This window comes from Gossypium hirsutum, chromosome D11 (genome assembly GCF_007990345.1).
Source record: "Gossypium hirsutum isolate 1008001.06 chromosome D11, Gossypium_hirsutum_v2.1, whole genome shotgun sequence".
NCBI classification, from domain to species: Eukaryota; Viridiplantae; Streptophyta; class Magnoliopsida; order Malvales; family Malvaceae; genus Gossypium; species Gossypium hirsutum.
Window position 1 is genome coordinate 16,344,333 of NC_053447.1, and position 27,284 is coordinate 16,371,616.

General features: G+C 30.9%; 3 protein-coding genes across 3 annotated transcripts; 2 read left to right on the forward strand and 1 right to left on the reverse strand.

The window, feature by feature from the left end:
- Positions 1 to 10,235: 10,235 nt before the first annotated feature.
- On the forward strand, positions 10,236 to 15,207 carry LOC107910980 (F-box protein At3g07870; the record flags this gene model as incomplete). Its single annotated transcript, XM_016838887.2, has 2 exons — positions 10,236 to 10,244; positions 14,053 to 15,207. Coding segments are annotated over 2 exons (1,164 nt in total), but the record flags the coding sequence as incomplete, so codon positions are not given.
- Positions 15,208 to 20,220: 5,013 nt separating this feature from the next.
- On the forward strand, positions 20,221 to 23,506 carry LOC107912614 (probable protein arginine N-methyltransferase 1; the record flags this gene model as incomplete). The annotated part of the gene is made up of 9 exons (XM_041104235.1): positions 20,221 to 20,362; positions 20,728 to 20,738; positions 21,103 to 21,258; positions 21,392 to 21,455; positions 21,545 to 21,691; positions 22,339 to 22,425; positions 22,587 to 22,702; positions 22,845 to 22,995; positions 23,113 to 23,506. Coding segments are annotated over 9 exons (1,080 nt in total), but the record flags the coding sequence as incomplete, so codon positions are not given.
- A 1,911-nt stretch (positions 23,507 to 25,417) lies between these two features.
- Positions 25,418 to 26,967, reverse strand: LOC107912615 (fruit protein pKIWI501). The gene is made up of 2 exons (XM_016840882.2): positions 26,705 to 26,967; positions 25,418 to 26,346 (listed from the first exon to the last, which is right to left on the reverse strand). The coding sequence occupies exons 1-2, from the start codon at positions 26,717 to 26,719 to the stop codon at positions 25,840 to 25,842; spliced, it is 522 nt and encodes a 173-aa protein (XP_016696371.1). The 5' UTR covers positions 26,720 to 26,967; the 3' UTR covers positions 25,418 to 25,839.
- Positions 26,968 to 27,284: the final 317 nt, after the last annotated feature.

The window sequence follows — 27,284 nt, forward strand, 5'->3', positions numbered from 1 at the left end:
GTAGTAAAAATGTAAATGTTGGTTGATTACTGGATTGGTAAATGGAATATGCAATTATGTTCAAATATTGGAAATGATATATGTATACGGAAATGATGCTCGTGTGAACTTAGTAAAAGGTTAGAATACGTATGACATGTCATTAGGATTATACACGTGTTTGATTAGGGATTTTACATGTTATTGCAAGACCTAGCATTTGTTGCAGATTTTCGAGTTATATGTATCGTAGGTTTAGTCGAGACGGGTAAACTTGATACAATGTCAGCTTGTGTAAGCAATTATGTTATAATGTCAGCTTGTATGAGCAACTTCTTCCCGTGTATTCGATTGCATTTTACTATAGTTTCTTCGGGTGACGTTCAAATAAACGAAAATGGGAATTCAAATGCAAATTGGATATGTGATGTTATGTGTTTGATATTTGATATGGGATAAGTATTAGACTGGCTTAATGTTTTAAATTTTCCTCATAATTTGTAAATTAGATTAACCTATTTAGTATATAATGTTGACATGTATTTAGATCTGGTAGTATGTGCCAAGAAAAGCCACTTTTGAACGCCAAAATCTATGACATTTTTCTTTATGCCTTAATGGATCAAGGTAAGTTTAATGACTCCATTTGAACTTACTAAGCATTTTTAATGATTACTCTAGTTGTTTTTCCTTCCTTGTAGATTTTCACCTTGCAAAACTATCGAGTTGGATCAATAAAGGAGCACACACTATCCCGAGATAATAGTTATGAATTCATTTTGAATCTAGACCTTGTGGCATGTACATAGGGACCTTTGTTGTGCAAATGGTCAATTTGGTGTTAATGTTACGTGATAAGTTGATCATGGTTGGAACTTATGTAATTAGCTTGCTATGTAATCAAACTGATACACGTTTTGATCATGTGTGATGCTTGTTTGCATAATGATCTTAATTGATAGGTGTTGGCATGATAAAGATTATACGTATGAAAGTTGGGAAGGATAGGAACCTTAATGGCAAGTAAAGTGGTAAAAATGATAGCCATGCTTGAAATATAGGTTATGTGTATGGTTGATTTGGTTCTTTCCATTGTCATTTGGTTACTAGATACTCAAAATGAGGAGTTATGCACATATTGGTCTAAGGTAAGAAAAATTGTCATGATTAGATAAGTAAATGGTGAATTAGAACTTGAATGAATGACATGGATTATATGTTAAGTTAAATGGTTAATTTCAAATTGTTACAAGTTTAGTTTGGCATGTTTTATTAGGTTTGGCATAAGTTAAGTGGTAAAATGAAGGTTGGTAGCAATATGATTTGGTTGAAAACATGTAATTTAGGTACCAAAAGGAGCTAAGTAGCCAAAAATAAGGGTCATGTCGCAACCTCAAACTTTTGGAGTCGCTATGTTGTCAACTCAGAGAGTGACGTCACGACGAGTATATACATATCGTTGTGATATGACACACTGAGATGACCACGTCACAATGAGAAAATGATGAAGTCATGACGTTGGTCTAGGAACTTTTAAAACTTTACAATTTGGTCTTAGTTCGAGTGCGGACTAGTATAAAAGTATTCATAAGCTCATATAAGTCTCGAAATTGATTGTATATTATACCATATGTGTGTTATGCATGTATTTAAACATATAATAACATGAATTTGTGATCATTTTTGCTCCGATAATTAGTGTATCATTCTGTAACTCATACCCGACGATCAGGTCAGGCAATGGTGTTACAGTGAGCTTCTTAAAGTAGAAGGGCATAATCTTTATTTTATTTGGAAGAGTGTGTTTTTTTTTTAAACGGGTTTTGTTAAAAGGTATGCGTTGGCGATTAGGTTATGGTGCCTTGATCAAGGTTTTATAGATTCTTGGATCCCTAATGAAAGTAACTTTTTCATTAGTTTAGATCCCTTACCCAAGTTAGAGGATTTGATGGCTAAGGAAAGTTGATGATATGGCTTGGGATAAAGAGTTTTTAGAGGTCATATTGGTCCTTTATAATGTTGGTCATATTGGTCTTTTATAATGTTGGTCATATTTGTACTATTCCCATTAGTTCTCATAAATCGAGCGACTTGCATGTTTGGCATTTTATAGATGATGAAAGATACTTTGTTAAGAAAGGATACAAGATAGCTTTGGAACACTTTTCTAATATTCTCTCTAGTAAGATTAATAACCCTTGGTCTGTGATTTGGGAGCTAAAATTACCTCCTAAAATTAAACAATTTACTTGGTGGTTGTTACATGATTTTATTCCTTATAATAAGCTCCTAATTGAGAAGGGTGTGCCTATTAATCCTGATTGTCGGTGTTGTGATGGGACGAAAAACCTTGATCATGTTTCCCTTGGGTGCATTAAATTTAAGGATGTTTGAAAACATGTTGGGTTCATCTTCCACAAGTTTCAGTCATTAATTGGGTGAAGGAAGTGTTAGAGTTTCAATGATGATATCCATGCTAAAATTCTTCCTCTCTTATGGAGCATTTGATTTAATCGGAACCTTTGTGTTTGGCAACATCAGGGCTGGGAAGTTGCTAATGTTGTGCATCTTGTTGTTTTGTGTGTGCAGGATTGACGGGAAGCGTAGCTGGTTTTTTATCATTGTTCAACCAGTTTTTTGGGTTGTTTCTGTTGTTTTTTTATCATTGGTTGAGCCACTAACAAGTTGGGTTAAAGGTAATGTGAGTGCTGCTACGTTTAAGGATAAATTGTATACGAGATAGGCAGCAGTTGTTTTAGATAGTCCTAGTTTCACGGGCCACGGATCAAAGCTCGTGACCATTGCATAGTGAAACACTCCAGTAAAACTAGAGTACTATGGCAATTATTGTAAATCCTAAGGGATAAAGATGTATAGAGTTTAAATCCCTTAAGACTCTCATCTTGTAGATAGGCACAAATCTTGATCGTCGATTTAACTCAATCTGTATCGTTGAATTTGGGGGAGCTCAACTACAAATAGAGGTTATAAGTGTCAAAAGTAACATATTTTAACCTCATTCTTAGTGCATATTTGGGTGATTATATGACATTAATTGTGAAATATATTTTATTTTTATGTTTTGATGCTTAATAGGGCATTTGGGAGCAATAGGAGTAAAAAACGATGGAAATTAGAACATTGGAACATTTCGGAAGCTGTACACATGCAGCAAAATTTCACACGGTCAATCCACATGGCCTTGTGATCCACACAGTTATGTGTCCAGGGCGTTTCAATTTTGCAAACCATGTGCGCTAACAGCTAAAAGTTACGATTTTTAGTTTTTTGGGAATTTTAAGAATGTATAAATAAGGAAATAAAATAGGAGGAAAGCAATCATCATAGGATAGCACAAAAATTACTCGAAGAACACCATTGAAGCCGATTTCCAAGCAATTCTCTATCAAGATTCAGGAGTCCAAGCTTATTTTGAATGAAGTTATCATGGATTTGTTTTATTTTGGTGGTTATATTGTATTTTTTTGTGTTTGTTCTTGCAAATATAAACTAAATATCTTAATACCTAGGAGAAATGAACCCTAGGATGGATTGTATTATTTGATTTCATGCAATAAAACCTTAGCCTCTTTGTTTTCAATTATGAATGTTTAATTGTTCTTGGGTTGATAATTCTAGAGTGTCGATCCATATTTGATGTGCATAAGTCTGAGGTTGAATAGACCTTTCTTTTGATTAAATCTTGCATAATTGAACGGAGTTGCAGGCAATCCTAGAAATAAAACGACATAAATCTACCAGATTAGAGTCAAATCTAATAAGGGATCCATAGAGCGAATTAATGCAATAATAGGGGTTTAAATTAGCAAAAAAATTCAATTAATCAACCTAGATTTAGTTCCTCTTATGCTCGAAAGAGATATAAGCATAAATTAGGGATTTCTATGAATCAAAGAGCTAATAAAAGAACTTGCATAAACTAGATTAAGAACTATAGATGAAATCTAGGTGGATTCTTATCTAGGTATTGTTTTGTCACTTGGTTGATATTTGGTTGTTTTTGTGTTTTATTCTTTGGTGCATTTCATTAGTTAATTTAGATAGTTTGATTTAATTTTAATCAGTTTATTAAATTATTAGGTTAAATAATGGAAATGTGATAATTACTAGTAATTACAATCCTCGAGGGAACGATATTTGTGCTTAACATTACTATACTATTAATTGATAGGTGCACTTACCTTAGTCAATTTATTGGTTAGTTTAGTGGACACCAAGTTTTTGGCGTCGTTTTCGAGAACTAAAATATTAGGAAAATATTATTTCTGTTAATTTAAACATTTTTATTTTATTTTTTTCTATTTTTTTATTTAATTTTGATATATTGGCTCATTTTTATTTGGTTTGTGACAGGTTCTTTCGGTTTATGACTAGAGGCAACCCATTGAATCAATAATTTTTTATAGTGAGATTGAAAGAATTGCTCGCAGAAATTGAAAAGATGTTAGAGAAGCATGGCTAGATCAACATCGAACTATTATATACAGTCAAGAGGAAGAAAACATTATTAAAGAAATTATAGATCCCTCCATTGACTATGTATGACTATGTCAAGCCAACTCTAACTTGGGATCCAAATGCACATCTAACAAATTTCTTAAAGATTTGTGATACTTTTAAAATCAATGGTGCTTCTAATGATTCCATACACTTGAGATTGTTCCCATTTTCTTTAAGGAATAGAGAGAAGCAGTGGTTGAAATCACTACCACAAGGTTCTATCGTTATTTGGGCCCAGATGATAGAGAAATTTTTGTTGAACTATTTTACACCAACCAATATAGTCAAGTTGAGAAATGATATCTCTTTTTTTCCTCATTTTGAGCTTGAGACACTTTATGAAACATGGGAGAGATTTAAGTGTCCTTTGAAAAAGTGTCTATTGTTGGATCTGGTGCACTGAGTGTATTATATTCATTTGTAAACTTGTAATTTTTTTGAACAAGTTGGTTAATAAAACAAATTCATTAATTACATTAATATACTCTGTATAATTGCCCTCACATTAGTTTTGCATGCAAAGCAAAATAGAAACAAATGTTGCTCATTAGTTGTCTAAATGTTTAACTAATACTAAGCGGTATTATGTGGTCAGATCGTAGTATGAAAAGACAGCTTGTATTAGTAGACAAACCTAAACATGTCCTTAGTTTAATCGAAAATGAGCAAGCCAATTAAAAGACTAATATGTCGTCTATCAAATCCAATTGGGTACATGCATTGTCATGGACATTGGAGTGGATGGCTCCCAGAAAATAGAGACATAGATGTGACTAACTAGACTGACTGTACACTAGACAAGACCTAAGAAAAATAGATCATGAATACATTTAAGGATTTATTCACTTATAATGTTCACAGTGTGGCATACCTAAATCCTGAATGGATGGCGAACTATGTATGCGTGAGTCATACACTTTGATGTAAGTAAAAGTCTAAGTATAATAGTTAATATTTTTATTTTAATAAAAAATATGTAATAGTTGATTCATACATTATCAGTTATAAGGGTATATATTATAGAATGGTAAATGAAAGGCTAAATAGTAAATCAACAACTTAAATCTATACTATTTATAAAAAAGAACATACATTTACTTCTCTGTAGAAATTTAGCTTTGAGGATTTTACGCATGCCTTTTTCTTTTGATTACTCTTTTTGGCTCAAGCCAGAAGGCTGGGTAGCAGGGGTGAGATGAAATCCTTTCATTTATATTACTTTTATTTTCGGTTGCAAGTTAACTATTCTTTTAGTATTATATTTGTGCCATATATAATTTGATTTAATATTTTTTATAATGAAAAATTTTGTGTACCAAAACAATTAGCATGCACATTAATTGTTAGTCAGTTTAGATTTCGCATCCAACCAATTAAGGAAAAAAGAAAAAAATAAAATTATCCAAATATTTATTTTATTTTACTTTTAAATGTGGATCACATTTATATGATTTTATATATATATATATTTTTTGTAAAATGAAGACTTGCAATTGAAAAATAAAAATAAAATTTTAAAGGATTAGAAATAATTATTTAGGATTAATATTTGATTTTCTTTTTTATATATTTAAATAAGTTAATTTATACAATCATTCACAGCTTGGTTCGTAATTCAAATTATTTATAGATCAACAATATGCAGAAAGCTCATATAAATCATATATTTATTTCATTTTATTGTTACTTTTTGTAGCGTGTCATGTTTTAATTTTCTCATATGTTTTTTTTTCTATATTTCAATTTATATAAGATTTAAATACAAATCATAACTTATCATAATTACTAGACCGTAATCTTAAGTTATTTACATAAGATTAAAATATTAAATACTTAAATAATAATTATTTAATATAATTAAATTTTTATTTATAATTAATTCTTTTAAACTCGGGCGTAGCCGGGTAATAATATTTAATTTTGTTCACAACAATTTATGAATTTATGTAAATATTAAAAAAATCAAAAATTTCAAAAAGATATATATGTCATTAATAAAAAGTAATATAAAATTAATAACTTAAATTTACTGTAAATAATTCATTTTATCAAAATCAATGTAAATATAAAAAGTTAATAGAGAATTTGATTTAATATTTAATTTAATAATTATAATCAATTAAATAAGTTTACTTCAGTAAAGACTTAAATTTTAATGGTAATAAAAATAAATAATATTTTATTTAATAAAGATAAGATTAAATAATTAATTTTAAAAGTTATTAAAAGCATAAATGTTTTTGGACTATTTATAACTGTTTGGAGCTGGTACATATAATAATAATAATAATAATAATAATAATAATAATAATAATAAACATGGGGCGCGACAGGCAACGCCTGTTGTCCCAAAAATTGGAATATTATATTTCTTATTTTTTAAAATGTATAAAATTATAAATTAGTAATAACAATATTATACTTTTTGACTTCTAAAAATATAATATTTTAATTTACTTTTTTAATTATAAATATATTAATTAATCACCAGTGAAATTATATTTTAACTCTCATCATAATTTATAATTTAATTCTGTATTTTTAAAAAAATTTCTAACTTATCATAATTATATTTAAAATTATTATATATTCATATAAAATTTAACTAATTATAATTATTATTATTATATATAAATTTTGATATTTTTATATATTCACTTTCATGTTATTCATTATTTTCGGCACTGATGATTCAATTGGGAATTAATTGGGTACCTCTTCAAAATAAGAAATTGGATTAGTTGACATGCAAACCAGGCAAGTTAAAGTGATTTTTCTTTTATTTTAATATATTTTAATAAATTATTTAATTAAAATGGATAAATAAATAGAATTGTTTGACTCAAAAAATTATCTTTTGTATCATATTATTTTTATATATATATATGTATTTGTCAGAGTATGTTGCATTCTTGGACTAAATTAGCCAAAAACGCCGGTTTAAAAAAAAATTGAAACAATAGATTTATCGGAATAAACCGATTTTGAAAAAAGAAAGTAAAAATGCATGTTAAAAATATATGGACAAAACTTAAAATAAACCATCCCTCGAGAAAGAAACTCAACATCTGGGTTTTCTTTCTAGTTGTGGAACCTTTTTAGTTTTAAATGCTTGGAAAGAAAAAGACTTTGGCAAGATAAAAAAGTTAGAATTCAATTCCTAATTTGTTTAACACTGAATCCCATCCACCACCGCTGTTGCCACTTCCGCTGACCCTTCTACCATACTTGACTCCCCCACAGCACCAAAATATGAAAAATATGGAGGAAGAAGGGTATCAATACATAGTGAAAGGTAATGATATTTTCTTTATGGTATTTATATATGGTAAAAGGTATTGATACTTTTTTTAAGGGTATCGATACTTTTAGTCAGACACTAAAATAATATCTTATTGAGCGGTCTTCCCTGCACAGTGTTGGAATATTTTCAAATATTTATAGTATCCCAATAACTATAAATGAATGGGTGTAATTAATCAAAAGATAAAACTTTTGGTCATTGGTCAAAAGTTATATCATTTGATTTTTTAAAAAAGAATTATAACTATTCAAAAAATATTATTTGAATAGTTACAAAATTAAATGAATAATTATTATTATTTATTTATTCATAAAGACACCTATTGAAAGATGTCTCTATGAAGAGACATGAAAATTCCTATAAATAGGAATGAGATTTCATTTGGAAATCATATCAACAAATTCTAATATTATTTCTTCTCTTCCTTCATTTTCTAATATTATTAGATTATTCTATAAAGTATTGCTGCAGAAATCCTTTGTAGAAATTGAGTTTTTGTTATACATTACTCAGTGTATAGTGGACTATTCTCGTCAGTGCAAAACGCAAATAGTCATTGGCTTCATTGTATCCTCGAGGTTAATTTGCTTGGAACTCGTTTGCACACTGAAGATAAGTGGGGGCGAATATAACCTTAAGGATAGTGGCTTGATACACGCCTTGGAGCCTGTCCTATTTCTTCTTTTTCTTTTCGAGTTCCGATCGTGTGTTCGAGTTTTTTCCTTACCGGAGTTTTGTACTAACAATTTTAAGGTTATATTTCATGATGACTACCACAACACATGAAAGTGGAACACTAAGGGAGTTGGCTTCCAACTTTGTTAAACTTGATCGCTTTGATGGTGGCAATTTTCGACGATGGCAGAAAAAGATGCACTTTTTGTTATCAACTTTGAAGATTGCTTATGTTTTGGATACTCCAAGACCTGAAGAGAATGAAAATGAATCTGTTGTTGCAACCCGAGAAAGACAAAAATGGGACAATGCTGATTACATGTGCATGGGCCACATATTGAATGGTTTATCTGATGGTTTGTTCGACACCTACCAAAACGACGTCACCGCTAAAGAATTATGGGACAAATTGGAGGCAAGATACATGACCGAAGATGTTACAAGTAAGAAATTTCTTGTCAGTCGTTTCAATAATTATCAAATGGTTGATGGTCGTTCTGTTATGGAACAATTTCGTGATATTGAAAAGATGCTGAATCAATTTAAGCAATATGATATGAAAATGGATGAAATGATTGTGGTATCCTCCATAATAGACAAACTTCCTCCATCTTGGAAAGACTTTAAAAGAAGTCTAAAACATAAGAAAGAGGAAATATCTCTTGAGGCTTTGGCAAATCATCTTCGTATTGAAGAAGCGTATCGAAAACAAGATCAGAACCTAAATTCTGAAAATGCCAAAGTACATGTTACGGAGGAAGTACAGACTACTAAACCATTCAAGAGAAAGTTCAATCAGACTGATAGAGCACCTAAGTTCAAAAAGAAACAAAAGGGCTCATGCTATCATTGTGGAAAGCCGGGACATTTCAAGAATGAATGTCGATTTTTAAAAAAGAAATCATCTTCTAAGGCTGATAATAACGAAAAGTTCGTTGCAATGATATCTGAAATTAATATGGCACAAGATGATAATACATGGTGGACTGATACCGGAGCAACCAAACATGTGTGCAAAGACAAAAGCATGTTCACAAAGTTCACACAATGTGAAAATGACAATGTCTTGTACATGGGAAATTCTTCCACCGCAACAATTAAAGGCAAAGGGTCTGTTGAACTACAATTCACTTCTGGAAAGGTTTTAACCTTAAATGATGTATATTATGTACCAGAAGTTAGGAAAAATTTAGTGTCTGGAAGTCTGTTGAATAAGTTTGGTTTCAAACTTATTTTTGAGGCAGATAAGTTTATTTTGTCTAAGGGAGGAATTTTTGTGGGAAAAGGGTATATGTATGAAAGCATGTTCAAACTTAATATTATTAATAAGAATAAAAATACTATTTCTGCTTATATGGTTGAATCATTTTGTTTGTGGCATTATAGATTAGGTCATTTGAATTATAGAAAATTGAATGACATGTATAAATTAGATTTAATTCCTGTTTTTAATAATAATATTGAAAAATGAAATACCTGTATGTTGACTAAAATTACAAGAAATCCTTTCCCTAAGGTTAAAAGGAAAACAAAATTGCTTAATTTGATACATAGTGATTTATGTGACTTGCATAATACTCCTACATTAGGTGGAAAGAAATATTTTGTTACTTTTATTGATGATTGTTCTAGATATTGTTATGTATATTTATTGCATTCAAAAGATGAAGCGCTTGATAAATTTAAAGTTTATAAATCTGAAGTTGAACTTCAGTGTGAATCATTTATCAAGTGCTTAAGATCGGATAGAGGTGGAGAATACTATAATCCAAGTTATTTTGAACTCACTGGAATTGTCCATCAAGTTTCAGCCCCTTACACACCACAACAAAATGGTGTAGCTGAAAGGAAAAATAGAGTCTTGATTGAAATGGTAAATTCAATGTTATCATATTCAGGTCTTGGACAGGGCTTTTGGGGAGAAGCTGTTCTAACAGCTTGTCATATATTGAATAGAGTTCCTAATAAGGAAACTAAAATAACCCCCTATGAACAATGGAAGAAAAGGAAACCAAACCTTAATTATTTAAAGGTTTGGGGTTGTAGAGCTATTGTAAAAGTTCCAACACCTAAACGTAAAAAGTTAGGTGAAAGAGGAATTGAATGCATATTTATAGGTTATGCACATAATAGCAAGGCATATAGGTTCATAGTAATTGAACCAAATGATTCAATTTTAATTAATACGGTTATTGAATCAAGAGATGCTATTTTTGATGAAAATAGATTTAATTCTATATCAAGACAATTACAACCACAACAATTGATTCATTCTTCAAATGAGAATGAGATTCCATTGAAACAAATTGATAATAATGATGAATCTTGTCAAGAATTAAGAAGAAGTAAGAGGATTAAAAAGGTCAAAGATTTTGGACCAGATTTCATTATGTTTCTTGTAGAAGGAAAAGGTGAAAGTATATGCAATAAGATACCTTATTGTTATAATACCGAATCTGATCCTATTACATTTGAAGAAGCAGTGAAATCTCAAGACTCTGCTTTTTGGAAAGAAGCAATAAATGATGAAATGGATTCAATAATGGGAAATCAAACTTGGATCTTAGTTGATCTTCCACCAGGTTCCAAACCAATAGGTTGTAAATGGATCTTCAAAAAGAAAATGAAGGTCGATGGAACCATTGATAAATTTAAAGCAAGGTTGGTAGCAAAAGGTTTTACACAAAGACAAGGTATTGATTACTTTGATACCTATGCTCCAGTAGCAAGAATTGCTACAATTAGACTATTAATATCACTTACCTCTATATATAATTTGGTTGTTCACCAAATGGATGTTAAAACTGCATTTTTAAATGGTGAATTGGAAGAGGAAGTGTATATGGAGCAACCGGAAGGATTTGTTGTTCCAGGACAAGAGCATAAGGTATGTAAGCTTGTTAAATCTTTATATGGGCTTAAACAAGCACCAAAACAATGGCACCAAAAGTTTGACAAGGTTGTTTTAGCTAATGGCTATAAAATAAATGAATCCGATAAGTGCATATATAGTAAATTTGATAATGGAAAGGGTGTTATAATTTGCTTATATGTAGATGACATGCTCATTTTTGGCACGGATTTGGAACAAATAGAAAACACAAAGAAATTCTTGTCAAACAACTTTGCTATGAAGGATATGGGTGTAGCAGATGTTATTCTTGGGATTAAAATAACCCGAGATGAAAGCACTATAGCTTTATCACAATCACATTACATTGAAAATGTGCTTAAAAAGTTTGATCTTTTCAACTGTATACCAGCATCTACACCCATGGATCCTCAATTAAAATTAGTATCTAATGCTGGTAGGAAAATTGATCAATTGAAATATGCAAGTCTAATTGGTTGTCTTATGTACATAATGACTTGTACAAGACCAGATATTGCATATGCTATTGGAAAATTGAGTAGATACACAAGTAATCCAAGTAGTTTGCATTGGCAAGCTTTAAATAGAGTACTTAGGTACTTAAAGAAAACTATTAACTATGGATTGTGTTATAATGGATATCCTCCAGTTTTAGAAGGGTATTCGGATGCTAGTTGGATTACAAGTTTGGAAGATCATGCATCTACTAGTGGGTGGATCTTCATTCTTGGTGGAGGAGTCATTTCTTGGGGTTCCAAGAAACAAACATGTATTACTGATTCCACCATGGCAGCAGAATTTATTGCATTAGCCGCTGCATCTAAAGAAGCAGAATGGTTAAGAAATTTGCTTTATGATGTACCTTTATGGCTTAAGCCAATTTCACCTATTTCTATCCATTGTGATAGTGAGGCTACTCTAGCAAAGGCATATAGCCAAGTATATAATGGAAAGTCTAGACACATTGGATTAAGACATAGTTATGTCCGACAATTAATCTCTGATGGAGTGATCACTATTAATTATGTGAGGTCAAGTGAAAATTTGGCAGATCCTTTGACAAAAAGTCTTGCTAGAGATGCAATAAAAAGGACCTCAAAAGGGATGGGACTCAAGCCTATTAATTAGAGTCACCCATGATGGAAACTCGACTCAACACTTGGTATAACGTCAAGTCTTGAGTTCAATGAGACAAAGTACATCATTAGTATGTGCCTATTAGCACTATAAATAAATCCATCCTAAGATTAAAGTGCTAGGTACCCGTAATGATAAGGGAAGGATGAGTAATGTACTCTTAATGGACCCATAACATAAATATGTTAGAGTGTTATAATTACGGGAACACTTTTGATGGGATCTACCTATGTGAGTGGAAGTGTGGCCGCTTCTAGGAGCTTAAGGGCTTGGCTCTGACAGCACTCATGAAAAGAGGACATAGACACATGGCTATAATAATGTCCCTAGATACTATGCATTGACTGATGTTGAAATCATTGTGTGAGATGTGTTCAGTTAATCAAATGGAATAGTTGGTTCAAAGCTTAGTCTACCATACAATTTCGATTAACTTTAACATGTTTTCACTAAGTGAAGGTTCAATCGTAAGACACCTTTATTTATGCAAATTGATTTCCAAGAATATCAAAATCTAAATATTTTGAAAATGGGGGGAGATTGTTGGAATATTTTCAAATATTTATAGTATCCCAATAACTATAAATGAATGGGTGTAATTAATCAAAAGATAAAACTTTTGGTCATTGGTCAAAAGTTATATCATTTGATTTTTTAAAAAAGAATTATAACTATTCAAAAAATATTATTTGAATAGTTACAAAATTAAATGAATAATTATTATTATTTATTTATTCATAAAGACACCTATTGAAAGATGTCTCTATGAAGAGACATGAAAATTCCTATAAATAGGAATGGGATTTCATTTGGAAATCATATCAACAAATTCTAATATTATTTCTTCTCTTCCTTCATTTTCTAATATTATTAGATTATTCTATAAAGTATTGCTGCAGAAATCCTTTGTAGAAATTGAGTTTTTGTTATACATTACTCAGTGCATAATGGACTATTCTCGTCAGTGCAAAACGCAAATAGTCATTGGCTTCATTGTATCCTCGAGGTTAATTTGCTTGGAACTCGTTTGCACACTGAAGATAAGTGGGGGCGAATATAATCTTAAGGATAGTGGCTTGATACACGCCTTGGAGCCTGTCCTATTTCTTCTTTTTCTTTTCGAGTTCCGATCATGTGTTCGAGTTTTTTCCTTACCGGAGTTTTGTACTAACACACAGTCAGCAAAATTTTCACATTCTCTCTTCAAATTTAGCCTATTCCGATAAATATAATAGAAATCCACCTTTTCTCTTAACTTTTTTTTCTTTTTTAACCGGAGTTTTTAGCTAATTTGGCCGCATTCTTGTGGGTATAAAATTACTCATTACCATGTCTAATACGTGGTTACTTTTTTCTTTTTTGTTTGTTCTTTTCTATTTGTTTGTCACTTGTTATTAACATCGATTTTGCCGATGTCAAGGTGTAATATTCTATTCAATTTCAATTTTGTTTCCATCGCGAAGCCATCTTTAATTTGACAACCTACTCTTCTATTAAACCTCTCAACCCTACTTCACGAAGAAGAAATATTATAGAAAGAAAAAAAACACCCATTAGCGAAATGGATCGTCTTCCTCAAGAGGTTGCACTTGAGATACTATCAAGGCTTCCACTCCTAAGCTTAGTTCAATCCAAATCCGTGTGTCGAGCCTGGCGTACCTTCATACAAGATCAACTGCTTGTCAACAAGCATTTCAAACACATGGTTGAGAACGATCCAAGCTTCATTTTACAAATCATGGGTCATTGCATCCAAAAACAGCTTTATTTTGGAGATTTATCGAGCGATCCAAACGATGAAAACGTTATGATGATAGCAAAGAAGCTTACCATACCAACGTTGCTAAGCTTCCATTTGGTGAGTTCATGTAATGGATTGCTATTGTTGAGTGCCACTCACCCAAGCTTTGAACTCTGTATTTATAATCCATTTACCAGGGATTATGTAGACTTACCGAAGCGTAGTCATCATGCTGGGGTGTTAGGATTTGGCTTCGATCCTACCACAAAGAAATATAAGGTTGTCGAGATATCATATAAAAGAACAACTCATTTGTATTTTCGTCGTCGTGTTGTTAGATTTGGCATGCGTCCAGCCTCTCAGACTGCAGCATCTTCTGTTGAGATTCATATTTTGACTGTTAGTAGCAACACATGGAGAAATTTGGGAAGCTTTCCTTTCCGTTTTGTGTTGCAAAAATCTCAAGTTTTGGTCAATGGGAAACTTCATTGGAGAGCTACTACTAACCTTATTATGTCCTTTGACTTGGCTACTGAACAATTCAAGGAGGTCCCTAGTCCTGATTTCATTGCTTCCAACAGGCGAATTCATGAGCTTGTTGTTCTACGAGGTTGCCTGTCGGCAGTTTCTTTTGATGACGATAATGAAGAACTGGAGATTTGGGTGATGAAGGAGTATGATGTGAAGGAGTCTTGGGTCAAACAATTTAGCATTGGAGCTTACGTACCAAAGATATTACAGCCAAATTATCAGTGTCATTCCTCGAATGATCCGAGGTTTCATTCGCGTAAAAAATGGATCCAGGTTCTGTGCCTATTGAAAAGTGGAGGGCTCTTACTGCAGTACAGAAATAAAGCACTTGTTGTCTATGATCCACATTGCAGGACGTTCCAAGATGTCGAAGTTCCACGTGAAGAAATTCCGAGGTGTCTCAGAACAGTAGTTCATGTTGCAAGCCTCAATTGGATCGGTACCTAAAGCCTAGAATTATGTTTCTTCACCATAAGATTGGTTTTAATTTGAATTAATGTTATTTAAAACCGATATTGGGAGAAAAAGTCTTAATTATAGTGATGAGATTATTACATTGAAGTTTGTATGCTGTCCCTTGAACTGCTTAGAGCCATTCACCTGCAGACCTGAAAATGATTCCAAGTTTCACCTTCTCAATATCTAATTCAATAACCAGCTCAACAATTTTAAGAACTTTCATACACAAAAACAAGAGGGAAGTGAAGAACATAGCCCATGATGTTCAAGTTGCTCAAATGAGGAAGGGACATTTCAATCTTAAAGAGCAACACTTGTTTCTTTTCATACTACTTTTCTTTTCTTTTTCTTTTGTGTTATTCTTTTTCCTTTTCATAAAATAATTTATTATTCTAAAAACTAATTTTACCACCTCATTAAATTTTAAAAATATAAAATTATTGTTATACATCCATCCATATTAAGTAAATAAAATAAAATTAAATCAAATAACATAAAAAGTTAAAAAATTACACAATTCTTACTAGTAAAGATTCAATACAATAAAATTGTTACTTTTACTAACGTAAAATAAAAGGCAATTCTTCACTTTTGCAACACAAATTTGTTATAAAATAAATCTCATTAAAATAGATAAAAATTCTTGCAAATAATAAAAATCACCAATAAATAAATAGTGTTTTAGATTGTAGATTTAACAGAAATTTTTTCACCAAGTGTGCTTTTTTAATAATATCATTATATTCTAATTTTTATTACCAATGAAATTGTTCATTGAGAAACTTTTTCAATAATATAAAAATTATATAAATGATAAGGTAACAATTTGTGGGATAAAAAAATTGTAAAAAAACCTTAATTTCAAAATCATATAAATTATTTATATTTTTATGACATAATGTCAAATTTAGTCCTTAATATTTGCATCTTTTGTCAATTTGACCGTATGTTTTTTAGTTAAATTTCACCCTCAACCTTTTAAAAAGAGTCAAATTTTACTATCAACCTTTTTGAAAAAGAGTCAAAATAATATTCTTTTAACAAGAATGTTAATTAAAATGTTAAATTTTTTAACATGACAGCCTGCAAGACAATCCACGCGCATTTCATGCTAATTTTTAAAAATTTTATGAACTCTTTATATTTTTTAATTTTAATTTTTATAATATTTGAATTATTTATTGACGTGATATATAAAAAATGGTGTTATGTTAGCATGTTGTGCACATAAACTGTCACTCGAGTTGCCAAATCAGTAACGTTAAAAATTAATATTTCAGTCAATATTTTTATTAAAAAAAAGCGATCAGACTCCTTTTTGACAGGTTAAAGGCTAAATTTAGCTAAAAAAATAAGGATCAAATTGACAAAAAAAAAAATATAAACGTTGAAATCTAAATTTAACATTATACCATTTTTTATTGTAATTACTTATGGCAGCCTTAGATATGAGTCCATTTTGGATAATCAATAAATTATTTGATTTTTTTAAATTTTAATTACTTATGTTCTAAATAATTTAACTAGAGTTCGAGTGAATGTTGAATATGGATGTATGTATAATAATTATTTAAATTCTTGATTGAGTTGGCGTCGTCCTCAATCAGGTCACCAACTTGGTTAGAAAAATTACATAAATATATTTCCATAATTAAAATAAGTTATATTATGTAAGGATGTTTTAGTCTTTTTATTTAAAAAAAACCCAATAAAAATATGCATATGGTGATATTTGAACAAAAGTTGTTCATGGGTCAAGTTGGGTCGAGGTCCATTTCAAAAAAAAAATTCATATTTAGGCCCGTTTTTTGTTGGATCATCCAAAAAGTTTGTTTTATTGTTCAAAAAAATAAAAGAATATTTTTAATTGATATTTTATATATTTTATAATTATATTTAAATTTATAAAATATTTTTATTATTTAAATTGAATTCGGGCCAAATTGACCTAAGATACAAAAATTCTTATCTAAACCCGGCCCAAGTCAAGCCGGAAAAGCTACCGAACCCTTGAAAATGTCTAATTTGAACACAAATCAATTGCATTAGTAAAACCTTTAATTTACCACTCAGCTTTATTTTAATATTATTATAAATTTTATTTTTATTATGCACATTTTATTACTTCTATAAATTGTATATATTAATAATGTATTTGATTGAGTTGGTGTCACAAGTTAACTTGACTCCAACTCAAGAATATTGATGACAACACAATAATAAACAATTTAATCTCTTTCTTTTTAATTTTAATGTCGTACATATTTCATATGTTACTATTAATTAGTTTCAAACCATACGCTTCATTATTTATTGTATGTTATTTTTTAGCACACATTTGTGTTATAAATTTGTGGTTTTCACATGCATACGCGTGTGATGGGATTTCTAGTATTATTTATTATATTTTTAGTATAGCATAAATTTATTTTCAATAATTTAATTATAAAAACATAAATAAATAAAATTAGAAAAAAAATAAAATATATACTTCATTAAAAATGTAAGGGTAAATCATTAAAAATGTAAGGGTAAATTATGCTAGTAGTCACCCAACTATAAGTTTCTTTTTTGGACACTCGGCTATGAAAAGTTAGAAAATATCACCCAACTATTCAATTATGTCTTTTTTTTATAACCAATTGGATGGTAGTAGCTTTTAAAATTGGCATAATAGCAATTTTAACACTCAATGTTTACACATTGTGTAATTTGGTCTCTTTTGCAGTTTTGCTTTTTCTTTTTCTTTTTACCCTTTTTCACCTGAAAAGCTCAAAAATCAAATTTATTAGCTAAATTTTTGGACATATACGAAAAATAAAAGCACCCAAAAATTCAAGATAATAATTTTCGTCTTTTCTCATTCTTTTAAAATTAACCCTCAATGTTACAAAGAAAAGCAAAATTGTTTTAAAAAGGACCAAATTTATGTAAATGTGGAGGATTGAAGTTGTTATTATGTCAATTTTAAAAGTTGCCACCATTAGCTAGTGACCAAAAAAAGAAAAAAATTGAATAGTTGGATGGTCATTTTGTAACTTTTCATAGTTTGGTGATCAAAAAAGAAATTTACTAATAGTTGGGTGAATACGAATATAGTTTGCCGAAAATGTAAATGCAAAGTTTGTCATTCATAAATATAGTTGGGTGAATACGAATAAAGTTTGACATAGCAAGAGGATGTCGTGACACAACCCTGAATCCAAGCCTGAGCTAAGCAAACTGTCATCAATGTCACGACATAAAGCAGAGGATGGCGCGACGCCGGCCTTGTATGTGAAGAATTAATGAGCTGAGGGCGTTTTGATTTGCACGATGAAATTTAATGTAAAAACGTCAGCCGAACTAGGGCTAGGGACGACGACCAGCCCTAACATTATAAATAGACTTCATTAAACACTTGAGAGATCTTTTCTATAACTTAGAATTTTCCTTTCAGTCTAGTTTTCAGTTTTTAGTTTATTTTGTACTTAAGATTTTCTTTCAATTTATTTTTGTTATTGTTCTTCGGAGAATTTGACTTGTGAATTCAACAAACTCTTTGTGGATTACGACACTTCAATTGCTTAATACAAATCAGGATTTCTCTAAACATTTACTCTTGATCTATTTTTCACGTTTATTTTCTTCATCAAGTTTATATTGTTTATGTGATCCATGAGGAATTAATCGTCTTATAGGTGATTAGCGAGTGGACATAGGAGTAACTAATTTCTATATAAGATTTCTTAGCGGATAAGCTGTTTGGGATAGGAAGAACTTAAACCTTAGGCTTGACAACCCTAGAAAGTCATTTAGATAAGAATTAACTCAAAATTGGCATTTCCTATCTGTGAACCCCTTATCCCAATCCGATCTGGACTATGAAGTCGAAAGATAAGTAGTTATTGCCGACTCATTAGTTTAGTGGAAGATCGAGAGATCTTGCTAGGTTAACAACTAGTTGGTTGAATAGAACCCAAAACAGGAATTAGTTATGACCACCGAAGCGAGTTAATATCCCATGCTTAGATTTGATTGAGTCAACATATTAGTTCTCCAATTTTATTCTTTTATGAGATTTTATGTATTTTCTTATTAAAAACAAATTATTTTCCTTTTATGTTTTATCGTACTATAATTTATTTAAATTACTAATTAGATATGTTAATATTTAGGTTATTATTAATTTATCAAGAAATTAAAAGTGTGATAATATATATCTGAAATAAAAAGGCTTAAAATCAATGAGCATGCATTAGTTCTTTTATTAGGAAAACAAAAGAGTTTGATTAGTTTTTTTTATTTTAACCTTTTAAATTTTTTGGAAATATAAATACTTAGTAAATCCTTTTATTATGCCTTTATTTTCAAATATTTAATGTATTTAAAAAGGAAAATCATGAAGAATAAATCATCGGGGTTTAAAAGTTGGATTTGATATTTTATTGATTCAATTATATCATAGTTAATATTAAGAAATAAAATACTAAAAAAATAAATGAAAAGTTATTTTAAAGATTTTAAAACTAAATTAAGAAGGAAAATCTAATATAATAAATATCAATGTAGAAAAAGTTTATCTAAATTAAGAAAAATTGTATGAAATTGTGATTCCACATCATTTTTATTTCTTTTTCAATAAGAGAATGACAAATTAAATTTTTACTCTTAATTTTAAACTTTTTACTCCTTAAAAATTCAAATCTAAAATTTTATTTTTCTTTTAATGCTTCATCTTTTAACTTCCTACAATTATATAAATACAGATAGTTATAGATTAAATACACCCCTAATCGGTGGGTCCCACTTATTACGCCTCTAATCCGTTGTTTGGTTCAATGTATTGCTATTAGAGGCTAAACCATTACTGACTTAATCGGTGAAATCCACCGATTTCTAATCCCTCCCTTGAGCTCAGTTTAGGCGCTGCTTCAGTTTTGGTCCCTGTTTTACCCTCCCCATTCCCGCTTCTGTTTTACCCAAAATCCACGTCTTCTGTTTCTTCCTTCTCGATGATTCAATCTCGATGATTCAATCGTCGCCGTTGACAAAGCTAGTGAAGATGTTTTCATGGGAGAGCCCGACGTTTCGTTTTTCGGTTGCGACGGTGAAGATGATAAAACCAGTGCTGATTATTGCTTCGATTCTTACTCTCACTTCGGTATATTTTCTGCTTCTCATCCTCTTTTCCAAGATTCAATTTTGAAGTTTTTTTACTGATTTTTCTTGTTGATTAGAAAACAATGAGAATGTGAGGATTTCTTAGTGTTGCCTTTCACATTTTTGTGAAGAAGGTTCGAATGTGAGAAGAAAGATTCTATCTTCACAAAAGTTAGAGCTTGTTGAGTTCAATAGTTTATTTATATCTAAGTAATTTGTGGTTCACTGGTTGCATGTTTATAGGGCTAGCATGTCGGTATTAGGTAGGGCATTGGGTTCGCTGATGTTTCAAGTCATACATTCTTGTATTTTTCTCCAGTGAGCACTTTCCTCTAAATCTTTGTCCCCTCTTTTGTGTATGTGCAGGTATTCATGAAGTAAGTGTGCAACAACTTGGACATTTGAATCTTGTTTCATTTTTGTCGACTTATTTATGGAATGGTTCTGCTTCAATCACCATTATTTTGTGATCTATTGGGTGCCGAATATCTGTGATTGGAGGGTTGGTTGTAATTTTTCTGTTTGTTTAAGCTCATACATGAATTAATGCATCACAGTTACTATCCAAAAACTGGCTTCTTTTTTTAACTTAATCTTTTACTTAAATTTCTGGAAATGATTTCTGCATTTGTTTTCTTGGTTTCAGTAGAAGAACTTGATACGATTGCGTAACTTTTTCATTTCTTCTTTTTTTGTGAAATGTTTTTCCTCTGTGTTAACCTGCCATTCCTTGTATTTCAGGAAATGCTTAAAGATGTAGTGCGAACCAAGACATATCAAAATGTTATTTATCGGAATAAGTTTCTATTCCAGAACAAAGTAGTTCTTGACGTGGGAGCTGGGACTGGAATTTTGTCCCTGTTTTGTGCAAAAGCAGGGGCGGCACATGTTTATGCTGTATGACTTCCAGTTTACATCTTCCTTCTATTTCTGTTTTATGTGTTGTTAATAATCTGTCTGACCAAATTCTTACACTCCTGGCGTCTATCTCTTATTTGTCAAATGCTATTCATATTTTTCCCTTTCCTAGGTTGAATGCTCCCATATGGCTGACATGGCTAAACAAATTGTTGAAACAAATGGCTTGCCTGATGGTGAAGTTTTTAAAATTGTTGTGTCTTCTTGTATTGCTTCCTCTCCTTTTTAGCGCATTATTTACCAAAGACCTATTTGATTGTTACAGTTGTCACTGTCTTGAAAGGAAAGATTGAAGAAATTGAGCTTCCTGTTGCAAAAGTAGATATTATAATATCTGAGTGGATGGGTTACTTTTTATTGTTCGAGAATATGTTGAACACAGTGTTATATGCCCGTGATAAATGGCTTGTAAGTTGCTGCTATACTTACCATAAATATTTATACTCAAAATATTTTCATGGTTGGAAATATGTTTTTGCACTTTTATCATGTAATAGGAAGTTCCTTCATGAATCATTTATGTGTATGCTATATTAACTGATATTCAATCTAGTATGGCTGTTATGGAGCTGTATGTGTTAGGTATGGCTTATGTTTAGTTGTGAAGACTGGCTGCCTATATGGGGTTTTTCTTGTAATACTACATCCAATATACCACTGTGCGACCAATCTAAATTCTAGTATGGCAGCAGTAATGGTGCCTGGTCTTATGTTATTTTCAATGTCTTCTTGGCCTTTTCCCATACTCCAGTTGCCATCATCTCAAGCTCTTTTTGGTTGGGGGCAGCTAGCTACTTTGTTAGTTAAATTCTCCGTTGCATGCTATGATTTGCAGAAAGTAGCTTAGATTCCTGCTATAACTGTTAATTGATTGAGATTTTAACTCCATCATCATGTCAAGCTCTCTTGAGCAGTTTGCTTCCTTATTATTTCGTGTGGTGAACGGGCTGGGCCTTTTAAATTTATTTTTACTCTTGCTCATGAAAGCAAAACTTTTGTTGGGTTCTTATAAGTTACATTCTTTACGATCAAAGTTCTTATTCCTTCACCCGTGTCAAGTTGATGATGAAGTTGTGCTACCAGATGAAGCTTCTCTTTACTTGACAGCAATTGAGGATGCCGACTACAAAGACGACAAGATCGAATGTGAGTATAACAGACTGCTAAATTGATATAAATCTAGGTATTCATGTTCATATGTATTTGTATAACTTTCAACGAGTTTTTCTATTGTGTTTCATTGCAATTCAACTTTTTGTATTCTTATATATACCCCATCTTTTCTACATGGCATCATCTTGCTACAGTTTGGAATAATGTTTATGGCTTTGACATGAGTTGTATAAAAAAGCAAGCTATGATGGAACCTTTTGTTGACACGGTTGACCAGAAACAAATTGTAACAAATTGCCACCTTCTCAAGGTAAGAAAATACACAAGCATATTCCTGTATGTATGTATATATCATTGGGTATCTATATATATGAACACTTACTGGAAATTATTTTACAAAATAATGTGTTTAGAGTACAACTGAATTATTTATTTTGGTTTTCTGGTTTCAGACAATGGATATTTCTAAGATGGTTCCTGGGGATGCTTCTTTCACTGCATCTTTCAAGCTTATTGCAGAGCGTGATGATTACATCCATGCTTTCGTTGCATATTTTGATGTTTCGTTTACCAAATGCCACAAATTGATGGGTTTCTCTACAGGTTTGTATCTACATCAAAATTCTCCATCCTTTGTCCTTTCCATTTTATCTACGAATAGAAATCAGCAAGCCAGCCTAGAAGAACTTTGCCTTGGCTAATGGCAAATACAAAATGCAGGACCAAGATCGCGAGCTACCCATTGGAAGCAAACAGTCCTATATCTAGAGGATGTGTTAACCATCTGTGAAGGGGAGACAATAATTGGGAGCATGACTGTTGCACCAAACAAGAAGAATCCCCGAGACGTTGATATAATGGTTAAATATTCATTGAGCGGACGACGTTGTGTGGTTTCGAGAGTTCAATTCTATAAGATGCGCTGATTTTGTTGCAGAGTATTTCATCACCCCTACTAGCTGTAGGATACCTTGTTTGCATGTTCCTTAAACGTTTCACCAACATTTTTTTAATTCCTTTTCTACTTTCTTTTTTCTCGAAAGGTTTTCCATGAGAAAGAAAAACACATAAGATGCATGTACTTCATTAACTCAATCCAACTGTTTTCTTCTCATGTATGCTTCATATTAAGTCTTGTGTTTTGTGCTGATGTGAGGGAGCATATATACAAATGACATTGGATGTATGACATAAGACTAAATAGATTTTGAGCTTTGACAAGCTGCTTATAAGCATTGTTTCTTATAGAATAAACACATTATTAGAGAAAGCTTTTGAATCTCCCAACTATTGGATTTGGGTTTCTTTTTGACAATTTGTTTATTGTGCTTTTGTTTAGATGATGAGAAAGGAAAGTCAAGAATTATATTTACTCGTTAAGTTAAATGAAGATATTTGTAATTTAAAAAAATAAAAATTCAATATAAATTTAAAATAAGAGTTTAACTAAAAAATAAGAGTTAGTGGCAAAAATTAATAAAATTTAAATTTTAGTGGTAAAATTCAATAACATAAAAATTAAGTTACAAATTTACTCATATTTTTTAAAAAAATAACGGCAAATATAAATAAAAATAAAGTACAGTGACAAATTTCAATATTTATCTATAGTATGATGATAAATTCGCACTTTAATATTTTTTAAGAAAACAATATTTGAATTTTTTAGAATGGTACGGTAAAAAAAATTTAATAGTTTTTTAAAACATAATTATTGTGCCAGCTATTTTAAAATTTTTACCAAACACAATTTTTAACATTTTTAGATAATTTGGTAAGAAATTAACTGTATTCCAATTATTAAATAATATGGTAATTTAAAATAATTTTAGTACAAGATCATATATATCTAATATAATTAATCGTCATTAATTTGAATTTATATTAACTAAGTAATTGAAATTATATATTTTTATTAAATTATATTTAATAATAATTATGTTAAATTATATTTTATAGTATTATATATTATGATTTTAGAAAATTCATACAAGAATATTTAATATTAAGAATTTTATTAAATCATATATTTTAATTAAAATATATTTAATATTAATTATTTCAAATTATATTTTATAGTATCATATATTATGATTTGAGTAAATTGATATAAGAATATTGATTATTAAGAATTTTATTAAATTATATATTTTAATTAAAATATATTTAATAATAATTATGTTAAAATATGATTAAATTATTTATTACTGATATTAATAATCTTATTAAAATTTAATAACAATAACAATGATCATTTATCTAAACAAATTTCTACTAAGGGTATTCTAGTCATTTTAATTTTTTCCCTTATGCTATTACACCTCTATTCCATTCAACCAAACACAAGATTACTATTACGCCTCTATTCCATTATATTCAATCAAACAGTTGATTTGCTATTACATCTCTATTTCATTACACCTCTATTCCATTACGCCTCTAATACAATACAGCGAACCAAACGTGCCCTTAAAGAATGAGAATCCCTTAAAAAGTTAGTTTTATATTTATATATAGATTTACGATATTATTACTTGGATACGGATTTTTTTCACCATACTAAAACACCTGACATAATACATAATTATGTCTCACACTTTTATAGAATTTTCATTAATAAAGGTTAAGTGGTTAACCACTCAAACATGGGCGGAGGAGGCCCCGCTCCATCATTTTTGTTTTGGTCTTTCTTATTTATAAAATTTTAAATTAATAATAATAAAATAATAAAAATTTTATTTTATTTTATTTTTTAAAATTTATAAAAATATAAATTATTAAAATAATTATCATAAAAATATACCATTTAATTTCAACTTTTTAACTATACACTAAAATTATATGAATGAAGGTAAAAGAATAAGACTTATGACGAAAATATTTTAATGTCATTGTGTATATGTTCCAATCAGGAAGTTGGCAACAGACTGTCAGTATGAATGATACTCTGTGATATTGTGAATATTCTAGACTGACATTGGAACAACACAATTCCTCATCTGTTATTGAACAGTAGACAAAAAGGTTAAACAAATGCACTATGATTTATTATTATTACTTGTAAAAGACAACATGCAAACTGCCTCTTCTAATAAAAACATACAAGCAGAAACACTAAATTTAAGCGACCTGCTTGGGAGTTGGGACCCAGGAACCACCCATTACAGAGAACAGATTGACCATGAAAAATGTCCCCCCCCCCCAATTCCTGCTTGAACCTTCTCTAAACTCTCTCCCTGCCATATGCCAATTGCATGTTAGTTTAGCCAATAGGCAAGCTATCATTGGTGGGTCATTTCCATGCCCCAGTCCCAAGCCTCATCCACCTTAATACTATCACGTCCTTATTCAACTAGAATAGAAACTAATTGATTTCAACATGCAAACTTAGCTAACAGTAAGCGCACTACACAAGCTTCCATTGACTCCCCATCTTACAAGCTTATTTTACTCGGTAGTAGTCTTCTCAGCTTGAGCTTCAGCTGGTTCCTCTTCTTCCTTTGCAGCTTCCTCTTTGGGTGCTTCCACTGGGGCGGCTTCGGCTTCGGCTTCTGCTTTTACTTCTTCTTCTGCTGCTGCAGCTACTGCTGCTTCTGTAGACTCTGTGCTTTCTTTGGTTTCTTCAACGGTTGGCTCAGTAGTCTCCTTGGACTCCTCCGCAACTGGCTCTGCTACTGTTTCCTCAGGAGTCTCTTCTTCTTTTTTCTCAACTTCTGGCTCCTCAGTCACAGCCTTGGGCTCTTCAACCACCTCCTTTGATTCAGTTTCAACTGTGGCTTCAGTTTCTGGAGCCTGGGGTTCTTCGGATGCTGCTTCAGGCACTGCTTCCTTTGGTTCTTCAGCAACAGGTTCTGTTGCAGGAGCAACAGCCACTACCTCTTCTGTTGCAATTTCTTCAACCTTGACCACTTCTTCAGGTTTCTCCTCATGGATTGCAGTTTGAGCTGTTACAACCTACTCGACACATCAAATTAAGCATATATAATATATATTTATATACGTAACTTATTCAGTACTATAACTAGGACAAGTAATGTACAGTACATAAAACTATAAAAGTTAGCATCTAGTTTGTCAAAGATGAAACCCGAAAAGAAAGCATGGAAGGAAAAGAGAATTCGATAAATAATGTGAAGATTATGATCGATTGATTTGATCTTCAATTTCACTGTTCTAATGAGCTCCATCTATAAACCAAAGATCGCATGACAAATGGTATAAACTAGGTGCAATGCAAACAACAAGTAATCAACACAAAGGAATTGATGAATCAAACCAAGCTCAAATCGAGAACTTAATAAGAATCCAATACCTCTGCAGTAGCCATGGAATTCAGCGCAAGTTTAGTCAGAAATTAAATAGGAAGAAGTTTTAAAGAAAGAGGAAGATGATTAAGGCAAATGGCAAACAGAGAAAACAATGCTTAATGTTTTTATGCAGAGATGATCAAAAGAGAGTAGCTTATATAGAGGTGTATTAGGGGGGGCTAAAAGTTGATGACAGATAAGGGTAGAGGGTGCCATTGAAGAATCTTGGGATTTGACACCTCATATCACTGATTACAAGGTAAAAGTTAGCATGTTTGGCCATCATGTTTAAGCTTTAAAATCTGTCTTAGAGGTGGGGTTAAATCAATTTTTAATTTAACACTTGTCTGTAAACTTTTGATTGGAAAGGCCAAATAATGGAGGCCGGTTTTCAGCTCAGCCGTAATCTTTTTCTTTTTGGTTTTGTGAATGTGTGCTTTGTGCAGTCGGGTTTGGAGGTGACCTGATATCATCCTTTCATGTTCTTAGTGCTTCCCTATGTTAACTTTGCCCATGTAAATATCTTGTAAATCGACTTCCATTGACCATTTTTTTTGATCGATAGACCAAATTCTCTTATAGTTT